Source organism: Pteropus alecto, unplaced genomic scaffold (genome assembly GCF_000325575.1).
Source record: "Pteropus alecto unplaced genomic scaffold, ASM32557v1 scaffold3, whole genome shotgun sequence".
Classification (NCBI taxonomy): Eukaryota; Metazoa; Chordata; class Mammalia; order Chiroptera; family Pteropodidae; genus Pteropus; species Pteropus alecto.
This window is the reverse complement of record NW_006442484.1, coordinates 66,837,609-66,856,252: the sequence shown is the minus strand read 5'-3', so window position 1 is coordinate 66,856,252 and position 18,644 is coordinate 66,837,609. Positions and strand designations below refer to the sequence as shown.

The 18,644-nt window shown below is 34.2% G+C and overlaps 1 protein-coding gene across 1 annotated transcript in view; it reads right to left on the bottom strand.

Annotated features, from left to right (window-relative positions):
- The window catches only part of PARD3B (par-3 family cell polarity regulator beta), a 905,664-nt gene that overhangs the window by 414,735 nt on the left and 472,285 nt on the right, over positions 1-18,644 (bottom strand). Inside the window, exons 6-8 of the mRNA XM_025039317.1 lie at positions 15,473-15,561; positions 7,346-7,432; positions 1,699-1,824 (exon numbers count right to left, since the gene is read on the bottom strand). Of these exons, the coding sequence (XP_024895085.1) occupies positions 1,699-1,824; positions 7,346-7,432; positions 15,473-15,561 (302 nt within the window). The remainder of the gene's footprint in view (positions 1-1,698; positions 1,825-7,345; positions 7,433-15,472; positions 15,562-18,644) is intronic.

The following is an 18,644-nucleotide window of genomic DNA, read 5'->3' as shown; positions in this document are numbered from 1 at the left end:
TGGGTTGTGTTCCCAAAGTTCAATTTTGACATAAATGCTTCTTCATAGAGACACTGGGTAGGTGTGTTGGCTGTACTGAATGTTACAGTGGATTGTTAATCCCATAAGCACCCTACCAGTTAGGCTGGTTATTCTATCGAGTACCTGTATTTTTTACTTTTTCTTGTCTCAGCACTTTGTGTTTTTCATCAAATTTCCTGCTAATTTTCTCTCCTTCTTCCTCATGCTTCATAATGCTTTATGACTAGGTTAAACAACTACCTTTCCCAGCCTTTCTTGCCAATGAGATGTAAGTGAAGAGAAAAGCTGGGGACAGAAACTTTTTTGTTCTTTGGTTTCTCTTAAAACTCAGACATGATGAAGGGAACATCAGCAGCCATCTTGTGGCCATGGCATGACTTAAAGGTCAGAGCCACACAATAGAGTGGTAAAGCAGAAAAATGGAAGATGCCTGACAGACTGATGATGGTTGAACTGCCATACCGACTCTAGACTGCCACCTCCATACTTTCAGTCCTTAAAAAATAAATTCTAATGTTGTTTAAGTTACTTTTATTTCAGGTCTCTGTTACTAGCAGCCACATGAAATAATAATGAATCATAATTCCAACTGCCATCTGAGCTCCCCCTCCTCTCCTTACTGAAGCACTTAATTGCCTCCACATTGTTAGTGGAGGAGGGAGGAGGCTTCACAGAGACAGCCCAACTCCTCTGGTCGGATACTTGATTATGAGTCAGTTTCTGCTCCCTACTAACTCCATCCTGAAATTTTATGAGCCCCAATTTCCATCTCTATAAAATAGGGATAATAATGTGTGCCTTGCATACTTATCAAGTCCTTGTAAAAAGTATAGTGATATATAGAAATATCATCATTAATAATGATTATAATTTTATCTATTATTCATTATTTTCAGAAATAAACTATTAAGACTTCATTTCCTTTGACACTTAAGCAGGCAGTGCCCACTGCCCTTTCACCCATGACTGCTGCCCCCCTCCCCGCCACACACTATATTGACAACTAATGGTCACAGAGAAGATATATTAGGTGTTGTTTTGGTCAGAAATGAGAAGTTGATGATCATTACTAAGGAGTATTCATACTTATTCTCTTGCGCCAGAGCCCCACTGAAATGCCAACATACATTTAAATAATATATGCAGACTACTACATAGTCTAATTCTTAGGTATACGAACCTATTCTCATGACATTTTTATACAGAAAGAGGTGATTTCTTGTGAGAGAGTATTTTAATTTTTCCCCTTTGCTTCTATTATTCAGTGAGACCTCACAGGCATCTCTCACAGATATTTAGTTTAAGAAAGACTGCTGACACCAAGTAAGTTAATTAATAAGCTGAACTAACAGTCTGTGAAAAGAGTCATTAAATACCAGTCTAACTGACCCGTATCCCAAGAAAAACAAACCCATCTATTGATGCCCCAGAAAGATAACCAGGCAGGAAGGCTTGCTATATTCTGCAGTTCACCACTCCTGGGGCCGTCAAGGACATGTGCAGGCCACCTTTGAGTGTGCTAAAACATAAGATGCATTTGAAAATGGATGTTTTGGGGTCATTCAAAGGTAACTGACAGAAATTCTACCCAGAATTTTGATCGTAATAAGCTCATTAATGATTATAGGTATTCTAGGGATCAATAAAGTAAATAAAACAGTAAAAAAAAATGCTTACTGAGCAAAGGTTTTGTCTACGAGGTCCACATTGTTGATTTTTACTATACATTCATTTTCATGAAATAGTCCTTCCCGTTTGGACCTGCTATTTTCTTCAATGCCACGGATGAAGAGTCCTAGAATCCTAAATGCAAAATTTAGATTGAAATAGAATTATTGAATAATAATATGCTAATTATTTCTCCACTTGCAACTATTCAGAAATAAGTATTGATTTCTATTTATGAAAGAAATTATGCTTTATATAACTGCTTGTTATTTAAATTCTTAATTTAAAAAAAGGCAAAAAACATAACTCACTAAAAGAGGAAAATCTTTTCAAAACAAATATGCATAAACAGCAACCCGGAGTACATTAATCTACGCTCCCATTTCTAATGCTTGCAGTAAACTTAGAAAAGGCTAGTGTAGCTCAGTGGAGTCGAAGACATGAAGATTACTTATTACAGTCAGCTGTGATGCCCAAGAGAGGGGCTGCAATAAGTAATCTGAGTTAATGCCAAGGGGGCAACTTGCTGTTCAATAATGGGTGAGGATTAGGTATTCGCTGTAATTTTTTTTTTTTTTGCAGTCTTACTACCTGTTCCAATAATTTGCATTTTAAGAAGCAAATATTTAAGCACAGATTTTATTATTTGGTTTAGAAGGAAGTTCAGTCCTATTTGTTAGTGTCACTGAATCAAGTATGTGTTGAGTATTTTCTGTGAGCTCAAGAGGGAGGAGTTGCTGGATGAGGACAACTGGTCAATACAGACAAGTAAAGCAGAAACTTTAAAACTGGACATACCAATAAGCTAGATTCTTCAAAGAAAGATATGGGGAAAAAGTAAGATTTAAACTGGAACAGAAGAATAAGTAGGATTTGAATGAATAGGAGGAGAGAGAATCTAAAAGGAGGCAGGATGAGCCCTGTGGATTTGTGTGAAGAGCAGTGCGGGGAGCTAACACCGGGTGGGGAAGCCAATGCCACACAGAGGGACCTTGAACACTAGCTAATGGACTTAATCCAATGAGGTTGGAGTGGTGTGCCCATCACCCACTGCTTCTGAGCAAGGCAGTGACATGATAAAGGCAGGGCTTTGGGAAGAGTTGTCTGAAATTTCGACCAGGAAAAGTCTGGATTTAGAGAGGATACTTGGAGGCTCCTGGTGACTTGTAGTTATGGCTTAAAGTCAGGAAAGTGGGGAGTTGAGTAAAAAGGAAAGGAGAAAGAAAACTACAGCCATGAAAATAGGGAATTAAATTGTGTGTGTGACTCTGTTACATATCAATAGTATCTAAACTGAAAACTAAAAGATATTAAACTTGTGTATATTTTAGTTATTTTTCATTTGAAGAATGTCCCTTCTCCTTGTGGCATGTCAGGGTCCTAGCTGTATCCCTGAGTAAGAAAAACAGTTATCCTCTCTGAGAGGAATTTGCTGGGTGTGGAGAAACTGCCACCTCCTCTTTCCTTGTCCCCTTGTTTTTCTTTGTCATTCTCCTTCATACAGAGGCTTCATGTGCTATTACCTAGTCCCTTTGCATTAAATCTCATATCTAAATAAAATATGAGCACATTTTATGCGTGAATAATAGGGTCGGCCACGGAAAAAGGGCAGTCTCTAATAAAAGTGTAGGAGGAAACCATCTTCCTGTTTGGAGTAGCCGCGAAGCGGAGCTTCTGCCTCCAGGGCCGCAGTTTGCTTAGTGAGCTCATGTCATCTCAAGATGGCAAAAGGGAGGCACGTGGTTGATATTTAGATATGTACTTTGAAAATGTTAAATGAAATCAGTATGCAGACACAGGAGAGAGAACAGTAAATGGTCACACCACCCATTACAGGGAAAGCTCAGGGTCGCAGGTACCAATGTGTGGTGAGGCGTTATGCTTCATTTCCTAGTTCTGGTAGGTCAGTAAATTAATCATATTCTGTGCGGAAAAGAAAAGGGGCCAAAGCTGCTATTTGATAAAGGATCCTAGATTCAAATTAATATTTTTAAGATACTAATCCTACCTTAATCTTCTGATATAATATTAAAAATTGAACTATTTGACATGCAAAAAGAAAAAAGAAATAGAACAAAGTAGGGTTTCTTTCCTAAATTAAACAACTCTCTAATAGTTCACATTTTGGATTTTTGTTATGGTGGATTCACAATAACATGATCCATTAGGAGACTCACATGTGGTTATAAACTAGTTTATGTAAGCGATATTTTTTTAACAAGCATTCAAGTCTTCCTTTAATTTAATTCAGTACATCATCAGTCATGTAATGTTACTCCCTAGGATTTAATTTCACATTTTGGGAGATGAATTAATTCTTTCAGGCCACTGGGTTGCAATTTTGCTGGCATAATACAGCTGGAATATGCTTTGTGAACCTCACTGATCTAAATAACCTAACTTTCCATGAAAAATTTATTGACAGAATAAGCCCAACTGTAAAAGCCATGTGTCAGAGGTAATTTTGGTAAAATGTAAAACTGACTGATTTTATTAGTTTGGTCCCTGGCAAACCACTCTTGCCTTTTCTATTCCATGGAAGGAACAGATTCCCTCTACTTTGATTTCATCCAGACCAGTATGAGAAGGCTCAGAAAAGAATCTCTCATCCACTTTGCCCCACACCGAGGGGCTCCAGTAGCTGTCTTATGTGAGACCAAGTCTCTCAGGATTTAAAGATAAATGCTATCAAGGGGTTATAGACCGAGAAGAACCAGTTAATTTGCACTAATGAGCAGTGATAAAGGAGGCTAAAATCAACTGCCCCACAGAATTAGAGGGGTAACAACTGCTTCTTGGTCTTCTGATAATCATTTAGGCATTAACCCTCCCTCTCTCTTCTCCCTTACGTTCTTCCCACTGTATCACATGGTCTCGACCACTCTTAGCTTAGCATTTTTATCTAAACATCTGCTTTTCTCCCATTATGTGTCATTCTTCACCCATCCCTTCCCTCTTTTCTCTCATATTCAGCTGTCTTTACCATGGAACTGAAGTATACTATTTTTATTTACTGTAAAACAATTAGATGCCATAATTTTAATTCTAAATCAAAACCACAGTGATTTTTTAAAAAATGAAATTAAGTTGCTCTTTACTTGCAGGGGCTCAGTTGTTTGTATTTGTTTTGTTTTTACTGTGCAAGCCAATGGCCCTCCACACAAGCAGCATTTAGCACCCTGTGCTGTGATGTCTAATGAATCTATTGAGGCTTTATCTAATATAACAGCCACTATATTGTATTCAGGGTGTTCTAACCTAGATTAGGTTTCTAATTCAACAACAGGTGTGGCAGTATTTTTCTTAAAGAAAAAAAAAAACGGAGACAAAGCCAATTACAGTAGTCCTAGTAAATAATTAAATGTAAATTCTAATTTAAAATAATGACACAAACCAATAAGTGGACGGAAATTAAGAACTAAGTATACCACTATGACCTTAACTCACCCTACCCCCACTCACACAGTGAAAACATATGGCATTATAAAGCCAGACACTTGTCTGACACGCTCTACACGCAGTTGCATCTAGACACATGGGTTGAGTTAAGTGTGCTGTTTCAGCCTGTACTCATTACTTCTTAACTTTTATTGGCTCATGTCTCCACTTCCATATTATTTTTTATGTTTTTTAATTAAATTTCCTTTCTATAATACTAGTGGATAGCAAAAAAAATTATACAACTATTTCACCAAGTTACTGAACAGTTGACCATGAACTTATAAAAGTTCATTGTTGAACTAAGCTTTTCTGTTTTAGCCAAAATAATAATACTGATAATTTTCACATTCATATGGTGTGTGTTTTACAAGGAGCTTTCACATTTTTAATGTCATTTAATTCCCACAACCTTGATGTGAAATAGGTATTCATAAGAGGTGAATTTAGGAGGCTTGTTCAAGGTTATTAAAAAGAGAACATTGAGATTCAAACCCAATTGTTCTGAATCCAAGCCCAACACTTTTTCTACTATTCTACAAGACTTATGCTAGACATCAGAACTAGGAAGGAGAAGGGAGGAAATCAATAAATTCTAGTGTGTTTCTCTCATTTGAAGTGAGAGAGGCGATTTCTGGTCCATAAGGTCGACTTGTTTTCCAAACTATTGAAAATGAAGTATGGTGACTGTCACATTGTATATTTCTTCATGTTTTGGAAATTGGGGTGATCTTGTGTTCTATTCCAGCTTTGTTAAGCCAAAGTCCTGATAATTTAACTGCTCTGGTACTTCACAAAGCTCTATCAGTCCACTTCTGCCAAAACCCATTATAATTTCTCAGGACAACTGGGTAAATACTCTCCTCGTCTATCAAAAACAACCTCAGTTGTCCTGTGCCATCACCCATAACATTTATAAATACGCTTATTAACACATACAGGAAATGAGACAATAAGAGCCACTAGCTTTTCAGTTAATTTCCTTTTAAGGAACATTCATTCCAGCAACAGCTTGGCATCAGATGTTATTTGCAAAAAAAAGGTGATGACTTTGCAATTACAGGTAGCAGATGGCTACCTGCTGAAAATGATGCCAACCAAAATATCATGACTAAATCTGCTCTTCCCGCTATATGGCAGACTGAATTGAATAAATATTCAGAACCAGTAAATTAATACTATATAGCCTTTGGGAACTTTTTTTTTTTTTTAGAAAGAGCAATGGAGTGAGAGCAAGTTCGTAGATCTGGGTTTCATGTGACCATGAGAAAATCAACGGACTTTTCCGGTCTTTGATCCCCTAAGCTAAAATAAGGTGTAGTGCCTTTTCAATGATGCATTTACAAAAACAAATTTAGCAAACTAATTAAAATCATGTCATATGAGTGAGGAACTGATTTTCTTTTAAGTCTCTGAAAGTCTTTGTCAATATCGATCTAATGCTAACAGCAGTCATCTTACTTAAAAAGTGACATAATATCTAATACTAATTTTGTAGGGTTTTTATAATAGTGTTACTATTAACTCTCAGGCACACACTTTAATTTTCATCAGTATCCAGTTAGGTAGACATGAATTTCAATAAATGTTGAGACAATCTAAATTACCATTCGCCAGTATAAAGTTAGCAATATAATGTCTATGACATTTCAAAAGGATGTGGTAAATTATTTTTAATTGACATTTTATTTTAGAAAAAATAAATAGCATGATGGCATTTTGCTACTATAGCTAAAAATAATCAAAATGAAAATAGCTTTTGATATAGCTATTTACGTTATACTATTTATTATTTTAAATTCTATACACCTGAGGAATATCAGGAAGTATCAACTTAGAATTACTATATTCACTGGGTGAAGTACATTTTAGAACACTAAAAAATTCAGTTGCAATATTCATCTAACAATATGTTAAAATCTTTCCTAAGATTCTGTTTACTACGTATTACTGATAAGAATACTTTTAAAAAGTACTTCATAATTAATTGTAAATGCAGAAACTGTGATTGATTTTTTTTCATTTCCTTTTCGTCCTAGAAGTAAATGATTTTATTTTATCTCTAACACATAAGTGGCCAACAGAAGTATTACCTTGAGGTGTCCACCTGAATAACAAAGATACACACTTAATCCTCTTCTGAAAAATGTCTGGGAAAATGAACTGCAGTCAATTTTTTTCATTAGAATGAGCTTCTGATGTAAGAAAAACATCTTACCTTCCACTCAGAGATGAAAAGAAGGGCACTACATGTATTCCCAAGGGGCCTCCTTCCCCAGAAATCTCCACTGTTCTTGTCATATCACTGGGGCAGAAAAAAATAAGAGCACAGATGAGTCTTTGCTAAAAAAACAGATGAGGCACATTAAAAAATAAATGTTAGGATTATATCAACTGCTGTAAATTTAACAACAGAGATGAAATCAAAAGAGTACATGATTTGCTGATACGTTCGGAAGATCCAGGAAATAAAATGTTTCAAAGACTATTTGATTTCTTATTTTTTCTCCTAGAAGAGGAACAAATGGAAATGACTACCTACAAAAATAACTTCCTGCTTAACTTAATCTACATAAATCAACATATTTAAAAGCATATACACAAAAATAAAATTTCTTCTCATTGAGACACACTTGAAAATTAGTGTACAGATGATAAAATACATGAAACTAAGCACATTTATGCTTAATCATAAAGTAGGCTTTTTCCCCCCAAAATAGAGGAAAAATAAAATATGTATTTATTAGAAAAAGCACGGAATTACATTTTACAACAACTGCGAAACCACAGTTGGTAATATATGCGAGCATGTTCAAAGCACTACAAAATCAAAATTTAAAGTTGCCTTTCAATAAAGCATAGGTTGTATTCAATGGAACAATTCCAAATTTTCACCTCTTGTGTTTTTTTTTTTTCTTTTTTGAGGTAGAAAAAGAAGTTGCAAAGCCTGGAGAAAATATATTACAAAAAGAAATAGAAAGCCTGACCTGCCTAACCTACTCCAGATTAAGGAAAGGATGAGCTAGAAACATTAATAGATAGTGTGTATGACTGAAATATACAAGACATTGGGAGCTTTTGAGTAATAAAGAGTGGAACTAACACATTTTTATAAAGATGAAAAATAATAACTGTGAACAATTATCGGCTCCTTTAATCCCAGGGAGAGAAAATAAAATTGCCAGAGGAAAAATGAAAAAGTTGAAGCAAACATCCCTGTTGTGGAAATTGTAAGTAGGTCTCCATTGTTTCCTATTTACATTAAAATGACCTGAAACTAGATGTCAAATTAAGAGCTACAGCTGCTACAAATGCTTTTCTGCTACAAATTGAAAATGGTGAAATTTGGCTTCTTGCTGGAAAGTTGAGAATACATTAAGAAAGCAAAATGCCTGATGAAGTCACTCTGCATGAAGTATTCTCTAAATTACCAGCAATCTAAAATAAATACATTTAATATATTCTCATCAGCAGATTAGGCTTATTTTTAATATTTTCATTGCAAACCTGTTATCATTAAGAACTGCGAAAAGGAGCATGTCAGTTTCCAACATTTGTGGAATGGGATGAAATTTCAAATCTGGTAATAAATTTTAAATGAGTTTTGCTCAAATATTGCTGATATATTTAAAACTTGTTCAGTCAAGCAGGTTGTGTCAGGTGACTGAAATAAAGGTTAGAAAGAAAATAAATAAAGGTTAAAGTGAAAATATCATGGGATAAAACAGATTATTCTCCATACTTTCTGTGTGAGAATATAGATATTATATGAATATATGTATATGAAATACTATATATATGTATACATTGTAAGTCTTGAATATAAAATGTTTGGTGGGCAGAGAATGTTATATAGCTTTAAATGGACTACAAAGCAATCTTTTTAACATAATAATAGATTTATAATGCATTTGAAGGTATTTGAGGAAGACTAAACCCAAAACATTCATATTCTAGGGTTACAGTACTGTTTTAAAGGCTTTTAAAAACAGAGACTAAAATCTTGTTAACCATTGAAACTTTATTATTTCTACCTTATGATGTATTTTTATAGTTTTGCACTTAGATCATAACACTTACCTTTCCTAATAAATGTATTAAGTATCCACATGCTGATAGACAGCACTCACATGTATTATAAGAGACTTTTGGAATATAAGTGTTTAGTCTAGTATAGACTTTAAGGTTTTAGCTTAAGAATTTTTAGGATGGCTTTAGGGATTCTCATATTTTTTTATTTTGCAAATATTTCCCTATTCCACTCAAAACCCCTCATGTAAAACATAATGTGTTGTATGTATCAAACCAATAGCTACTCTTTAGTAATTATCAATCCTATATTTTTATATTCACTTAATAAATCTCATAATCTATTAAAGTAATCAATCTTCTTTCAAAATACTAAAACTTTTTGGGGGGTGTATTTTTAAGGTTCATTACTACTTTATAAGATTTCCTTTTTCAAATTTCAGAATAACTTTTATGAGACAGCACAATTCTTTGGCTAGAAGGATATCTGTCAACTGTTAAATTCTATCATGAAAATATTATTCCATAAAAGAACATAAAAGACTTTCAATTTTGTTGATTGTAATATGAAGACACAGAGAATTAAATCTATTTAATATAGACAAGCATTATAAGTCTTATACAGACCATGTTTCACCATGCTCTTTTAAAATTGTAATCCATTATTTGTTTCAAAATGGGAAGAAAAGCATTTTAAAAGAGGAATCCACAGAGACTAGTCCATATATTTTTATTTATTTTAAATGTAAAAAGAATCTCAGTGTTATATATAATTGATGGAGTTCAGTAGAAATCTCTGTATAAACACCATTCATGGAAGACAGACAGAGCAAGTAGGGCTCACAAAATATCTCATAAAGTGAGATTTTACTACAATGTGAAAATATGTTATTAATGGTATTTGTTTAGGTAAACTACAGAATAGAATTCAGGGACCAGAGAGCAGGATACGTACACATTTATTTGGAGGTGGCCAAGAGTGGAAAATGCAGAAAATGAGGTAAAAAAAATATTCTAACAGTAGAAAGATAAAAGGACTGGCAGTTACTTGTGAAAAAAAAAGAGACAAAATATGAACAGTAGGATAAAGGAAAATATTTCAGTTATATTTAAAGAAAAGTTGGAAGATTTCACTAAGGTCAAAATACCTAACTTTACACCTAAATTTTCTATGACATACTAAAATAAAAGCAGATAGTCGCAAAGCATTAAGTCCAACAGTATTAAGCAAGATAAACATTTTAAGATCCAACTGACAAAATTGATTGGAACCAGCTGTAACTATCTAAGAGTTTAGGACAAAACAATGGTTGAAGGTACAGAATTAGTGGTTTAAAAATTCAGGCATGAATGGCTACTCTGCTGAGAACTAGACAGAGAGTGCTTCGTTTGGTTCCACCCAAAAGACATGGAGCCTGAGGGAGAGATTACAACAGGAGCTGCAGATGTTTGTGCACTTAAATGTCTTCACACAAGGCAAGTGGACGGCATTTTTAATATTACAATTATTCAACTCAGTGATAGGCCACTGGTTTAGGGTAGGGAGGAAACAGGACTGAGGGCGGGGAGGGGGAATACTTTGTTTCAGAAGGAAATCATGACTCACTTATGAAATTAGACAGAAAGTATATCCTAGTGGTGACTTCGAGTTGGGAATTTGAGTATATCATTTAAACTAAGACCAAATATATCAGTTTCTTTGTCTGTACAATGAGGAAAGTATAATAAATTTCTATTAGAGTTATTGGTTTTAAAGAAAAAAATGTAGAACATAACATATATGTCATATATGAGGCCTTCACTATCAGCTATTAGGATTATCAGAACTTTCTAAGGTAACAAATAAGCTTATGAATTAAAGGAGAATAATCCATTTCAAGGCTTTACATTTTTTCTCAACTGATTTCCTCAGTAAGACTTAAAAAATCTTTAAATACTGTAGGAAAGTATCTTCATGATTAGTCTGCTGACAGCGAGAGAGAAGATAAAGGGTTGAAATAAATGGATAGCAGGTATTAGTTGCTGTTCTTTAGGAACTGATGCACAGGTCTGTCATATATGATGGTGTGAGAGATAAACATCCAAGAGGAGTTTGCCTATGAGGCCGAAGTCTGCTTGATGGTGAAATGTTTTGTTGATGTGATTAATTCGGTAGACAATCTAAGAATTTGTTGTTGATAATGGTGAGATTCATTTAATTCACTTGAATTCAACAAATATTGAGTAGTTCCAATGGAAAAGTTCTGCAAGGAAGAATCAAAGGGCAATGTTTGGGGAGTTCACAATCTAGGGGGACAGGTAATAAACAATAATACAAAGCAACAGAATAGAAGTAGTAATAATAGTATGTTCTCAATGAAAATAAGCTCATTTGGGAGGCAGTTTGCTAATTGCATTCTGGGTATTATAACATATTTACATCAAATGTATAAATGCTTACATCACTTCCATTTTATGCATAAGTAAACTGATGCTTAGAGAGGGTAAATAATTTGTCCAACATTACACCATTCACACAAGGTAGAGTCAAGACTCAAACTGGAATTTATCATATTCCAGAGCAGTTGTTTTAAACCACTTTGACATGTGTTTCAAAGCAGAAGGTCTTTCTGATGAGTTTAGAGGAAGAGGGTGCAGGATCAGGAAGGGAAGCTGGAATCAAAAAAATCTTTCTGTAGGAGGATCCATCTGATATGGAACTGAGAAGAGCAAATGGATCTTCAATCAAAAATGGTAGGCAATGGGGCAGAGAGAGCATGAACACAAGAGAAAATAGTCTGTGCTGAGATTGTGAACCAGAATAATGTGGGCATACATTATTATGTATATAATGTAGTTGTAAAGGGGAGAAACAGGATGAACAGAGGGGAATATGAGCGAGAGAAAGGGAGAGAGAGGGTAAAGAAGAGAGGAGAGTAGAAAAATTGAGTAATTGATTGAAGTGGTTAGGAGATAATGTTGAACCATTAGTTTGAGATCAAATCTCAGATCGATATGTCAAATTCTATGCTAAAAAATTCACACTTAATTTTGTAGAAAACGGTGTCATGAAAGGTTTTAGGACTAAGGAGCAGTGTGATAAATGTTGTGGTTTAGAAATATATACCTGGTAGTGATATGTGGGGTCAATTAGAAAATGGAAAGACAAGGGAGAGATTGGTATTTGAGACAAGAATTAGTAAAATATTGTGATAATCTGACAGGCAATAGGGCTTGAGCAATGATCATAGGAATATAGCACGAAAACATGGGAAAAATTCAAGATAGTTTGAGATAGGCTCTGCCAATAATTTGTCAAATGAACGGATGTCAGAAGCAAAGGAGAAGATGGGATAAAATGTGAGTGCAGTTCTAAGTCTGAAAAAGGTAAGCGTGAAAAAGGTGAATTTGGCGAAGTTTCAAGAAATAGGGTGAGGTCAGAAATGAGGTAGAAGTTAGGGATCAGGTGAAGGTCTTTTGCAGCTATCACTTGCTATTTAAAGAGAAGCTTAAAGTATAATTTAATATTTTAAAAAAAACACCCAATAGAAACCTCTTGCTTCATTGTCATCTTAAGATCAAAGTAAATTGAGTGGTATTTCATCAGAGATGCATATTGTAAGACTATTAGGAGAATGACCTCTGTTTGTTTTTTTTTTTTTTTCCTACAAATAAAGATGTTTGTGTAAACAATGGGTAAGCAGTTAATAGTTATATGTGTGATTTATGGAGTAATTTGTTTCATCCATTTCAGTCATTCACTCGAGAAATATGTTTCAAGACCTGCATTAGATGTCAGGAAGCCCTTGGCAGATCCACAGTCTTTTTTGGAAGACTGACAAATAGTTATAACAAACTGTAATATGTGTGATAATGATAATTGCAATAGCGGTTAATGTTTATCCAGCCTTTCATTTAGCATCGTGCTAAATGAAATTGCCTGTAATATATCTCATTTAATCTTCATAATAATTTATGTGATCATGATACCCATTTTCCATATTAAAAAAAAGGATTTTAAAGAGGTTAAACAATTAGTCCATGGTTATGTAGGTTATACACGTTCAGACTGAGGACTTAACCAAATTTGAAGGTTTTGAAATTAAGGAATGGTTTGATAAGTGTTGTGGTTTAGAAAATGCATGTTTATTTATCTATAAAATGAAAGTAATAAAAATATTAATACATTTGACATGAGTACATGTTATAATGCCTGGAATGCAATTAGTAATATCTCTCAAATAATAGCTTACATTTTATCCTGTCATGATGTGTGGGATCAATTAGAATAGGGAGCGATTTATATTCAAGAGAAGAGTTAGCAGATTATTACAATGGTCTAGATGAGAGTTAACAAAGGCTTTAGCAATGACTATGAGAATTAAAACATAAGAATGAGTTCAGGACATATGGAGATGGATTTTACAAATAATGTACTTAGCTTCTATGCCACCTGCATGAAAGTAAGCCCTCAGTCTTATGCTTGGGCCAAGCTCTGTGGGATATCAGACTCTTCTTGCCCTAGGAGAATACTGACCATGTATCTCAGCTGTAAGTGGCTCTATAATTTCTCTTCAGTTGTTTCTTCATCATCTCATACCAGCTAGAAACAAAGTCCTCTTCTAAAATTGTAATCTCTAAGCTTTCCCTTGCTAGCTATGCATTCCATGCTCCTTAACCCTAGAAGTGCTGGGAGTCTGTACTCATTCTACTTTCTGAACTTGGCTTCAAACAGATTTCAGCTAATTTCTCCTATACTGGTTCTGACATGAAGTTTTTTAGCCCCAGTTATATAGCATGAAATAAAACACCAATGAAAGTGTACAACATAGGTAACTCTGGAGTCAAAAGATTTGGGGACAGGAATGATGGATATAGACTGGGTCTCTAGAAGTTACTTAATTGCTCTGAATTTAGCAATTCCTTATTTTACTAACTGTGATAATAAAACTCACATGAAAAGGCTGTTTGGATAATCAAATTATATATATACACATATATTTAGTTAAAAATACTATTTTTTAAAATTTCTATACTTCATTTTTCTCAATTCCTTGCACTCAGAGAAAATTTAGCTAATTTGTTTATGTAGCCATAACCAAACAATTGTTCATTCCATAAGAGCTATCCACATAACATTTAGTCAAAATGTTAGCAAACTTTTCAAAAAGCTAGCATTAAAAAAATGAAATTAAAGTCAAACAGAATAAGAGTATTACATTCATTATGCCTACATCCAAAAACAGTCTTATCAGGCTTCTAAAAAGACAGTGCCCTGGAGATTTTCTGTATCAAATTTTTAATACTGTGCAGTTCATTAATCAAAGAAACAATCTATATAAAGAGTAACTATGCCATACGAACTTGAGGAAAATCCACACAGTGTGTAAAGCAGCATGATAAAGAATGATCACGAATATTTCTTAAAGCTAATTCCATGTTAAACGCTTGGCACCTATTAGTAACCGTGCTGAATTAAAGGAATATGTTGACTAAATAAGTGCTGAAGCCAACAGTCTATTACATATGGAATTACTTTCTTTATGCAAAATTTGAAGAAACTTAGAAAAATGATACTATGATGATGATGATAATAACACAGATGATGATAATAATAATAGTGTTAGCAACAGCCGCAAATATTCACAGACTTAATCTGACCCAGGAACTGTTCAAAGTGCTTTACATATATTAGATCATTTAATCTTCAAAACAATCCTCTGAAAAAAGTTTTTAATATTATTTCTGTTTACAGACCAGAAACGAAGGCAAAGAGAGATGAGTAACTTGCCTAAGCACTAGAACTAGCAAGCAGCTGGGCTGGGATTCAAACCCAGGCAGCACTGAGGGCAGAACTGGAAATTGGTGCAGAGCAAAAGAAGTACTGGTAAACATGAGAACAAGTGACTTCATATAATGAGTTACTAATATTAAAAAACATGAACAATCCTGGTTGATAGGCTGGATTCATTATATATACTTATAGTGAAATATCGCAAGATTATTGAAACACAATGCAAAGTTATATTCAAAGAGCTAATGTCAATGTGAAACACTCAACCACGACAAACTCTGAAATGTTCCCTTTAAAGCAATTTTGAAATCCAGGTTGCAGAGCCGGAAGGATTGAGGCACATTTGTATATATGTTTGTCAGGAAATTCTCATGTCATATAAAAAAAAAAAAAAAAAAGAGAAAAGAGTAAGCAATTTTAGAATTGGCACAGGTTTCACTCCATTATTCTCCTTACTTTCATCTTCTCTATAAAACAAAAACAACTACTAAAGAAATAAACATCAAATTGAAATAAAATATTATATTCACATAAGGAGAATACCTCAGTGCATCCTTGACTCTCGGTGATGTCAGTACTTCTGTCTGTACACCATTCATAACTTCTCCGTCTTCTAAGTTCTGTGTGGAATCCTATAGTGAAACAAACCCATAAGCATGGGGATGTTATGCATATAGAACAGAAAATTTGAATAAAGTATCTCAACATGAGAGAGTACATGGTTTTACTCTGGATATATAAAGTATGCTACAATTTCACCGGAGACTGGAAACAGGTGTTACTCTTTTCAGTGCTTTCAATGCTCTTTTCTCTCCCGTTTGGTTTCTGAAATACTCAAATGGGTCATTTATACAAAGTAATATGTTAAGAGCTTTGGAATACATCATTTAGCTTCCAGCTACTCAACCATAAGCTTTTGGGACTGAGTGTTTTCAATCAGCAAGGAAAAGGGGTACCAAAGGGAAGGTCCCATTGACAGGTGGTAATGTATTAGCTTTAATGTACTGTACTTCTTTGCACCCCCAGTGACACTAAAAATATAAAGAAAGCAAAATACATGAAAAAATGTTGCCTGGCATGGTCGTTTCTGTCAATAGTATAACAGGAATATTGTAGAAAAACTCTGGACTTCTTAGTTTGTTATGAGACTTTGATTCTCAGGATGACCTTCAACATATAGAAACTAAAATTAACCATTTAATTTCTAAAATGGTAAACGCTCTTCTACTACAGAAAAGAGGGTCAGAGAGGTCCTTCACTCCAGGACGGTAGCAAAGTTGAGTTGGATGTTACGCAGAGGAGAGAATGGATCTAGAAAGCACACTTGACATAGATTCCCCTTTATGCAAGACATTAGTTCTCTGTTAGACCTTGAAACTGTACTTGAATAAAGTAATTCTTCGGCTGCACTACTCTTCAGAAGCAGTCACAAACAAATAGTGTTAGCCATGGACACAGGTTTCAATGAAACAACAAACCACATGGAGAAAGACCCATTATCAACAATCACACCTGTAAAAAGAGCATTCATGGATCCGAATACACCATTTCAACAACAGAAAAAGGATAATATATGAGTTAAAAGTTGATCATAATGAAATTAGGTTAATATCTTGAAAAAAACAGAGCCACAACTCAAGCAGTTTGCCATAGTGAATTAAGTAAAAAAAAATGTATTTCACATTTAGACTGAGTAGCAACACTTCACGTAAGGTTTGGTAGTTTCTGAAGAACATGGTCTACATAAATACACACACACACACACACACATACATATATATGTACATATATGTGTATATATATTTATACACATACATATACATATATATTTTATTATTATTTTTTTACATATATATATTTGTATATTTGTTTTCTCATTTCCACAGAGATAAAGAAAGGGGAGAAAATCTATAAGGTCAAAGAAAACTTTTTAGTTTAAGGCACCAAATCTTAAAAGATGAATGTCTTTGAAAGCTTTTGAACATTCATATTATTATAAAGGGCTAAACACAGGCTTACAGAGAAAAGAGACAAGGTTGGGCAGGTTACACAAATACTTAGGAAGATAATTTTAACGAAATATTTGCACTTGTGCCTTGTACACATGTTAGAACATTTGATGACCACATTTATGTCGAAATCATTAACTTTCTTATCCGCCTCTTACACAAGAGGGAGCTCCGTGAAGGGTGAGAGTATGTATAGTCCTCTATATATTAAACACATAATACACAGTTTCACTTAATGACTAGACATGAGCCAAGCGATGTCATACTAGCTTTCCAATGCTTTTTAATAAATGATCCCCAAATTTAATGGATTAAAAAAGTAAACATTATCTCTCAGTTTCTGGGAGTCAGAGATTTAGAAGCAGCTTGTCTGGGCGGCTCTGGGCAGACTCTCTCATGGGGCAGCAGTCATGTCGGCAGGGCTGCAGCTGCAATCATCTAAAGGCCTGACTGGGGCTTTAAGATCTACTCGTTTTTCTTAAAAAAGCCTTATTTCGATATAATTCACATAACATTAAATTCACCCATTTAAAAAGCACAATTCAGTCATTTTAGCTTATTCACAGTTTTGTAACCATTACCACTAATTTTAGAACAATTTCAAAGCCCCCAAAAGAAATCCCATACCTATTAGCCATTGCTCCCCATATTCCCTGCACCGTGCCCCACCAGTCCCTGACAATCAATCTGCTTTTTACCTCTAAGGATTTGCCTAATATGAACATTTCATATAAACAGAATCAAAAGATATGTGGTTTCTATCATGTAGTATAATGTTTTCAAGGCTCAAGTATGTTGCAGCATGTATTAGCATTTCATGCAATTTTATGGTCAAATATTCCATTGTACAGATACAATATTTTGTTTACCCATTCATCACTTTATGGGCATTTGTTTGCACTTTTGTTGATTATGAATAGTGTTGTTTTGAACATTTGAAATAATGGTCAATTATGAAATAACATTGCTAAGAAAAGGAAGTTCTTGTGTAGACATATGTTTTCAATTATCTTGGGTATATACCTAGCAGTGGAATTAGTAGGTCATATGGTAGCTCTGTGTTTAACATTTTAAGAAACTGCTGTACTATTTCCAAAGTGTCTGCACAATTTTACATTCCCATCAGTAATACATGAGGGTTACAATTTCTCTTCATCCTTGCCAACACTTGTTATTTTCTTTTTTTCCCTAAATAGTTTTAGCCATTCTTTGGGGTGTGAAGTGGTTTTTGATTTGCATTTCCCTTATAATTAATGATTTGCATTTGCCTACTGATTAATACTTTTGAGCATCCTTTCACATGATTATCAAACATTTATGTATATCTTTAAAGAAATGTCTAATTATTTGACTTATTATTGTGTTGTAAGAGTTCTTTAAATACTCCATATATGAATTCATTATCCTATGTATGATTTGCAAATATTTTCTCCTATTCTGTGGGCTTTTTTCAGTTTCTTGATGTACCCTTTGAAGCATAAAAGTTTTTAATTTTAATAAAGTTCAACTTACCTATTTTCTCTTTGTTGCTTATGTTTTGGTGTACCTAAGAAACACTGTCACAAAGATTTACTCCTATATTTTCTCCTAAGTGTTTTACAGTGTTAGCTCTTCCATTTAGGTGTAGTTCTATTTTGAGTTAATCGTTTTATATGGTGTGAAGTAGTGGTCCAATTCTGTAACTGGAGTGTGAATATCCAGTTGTG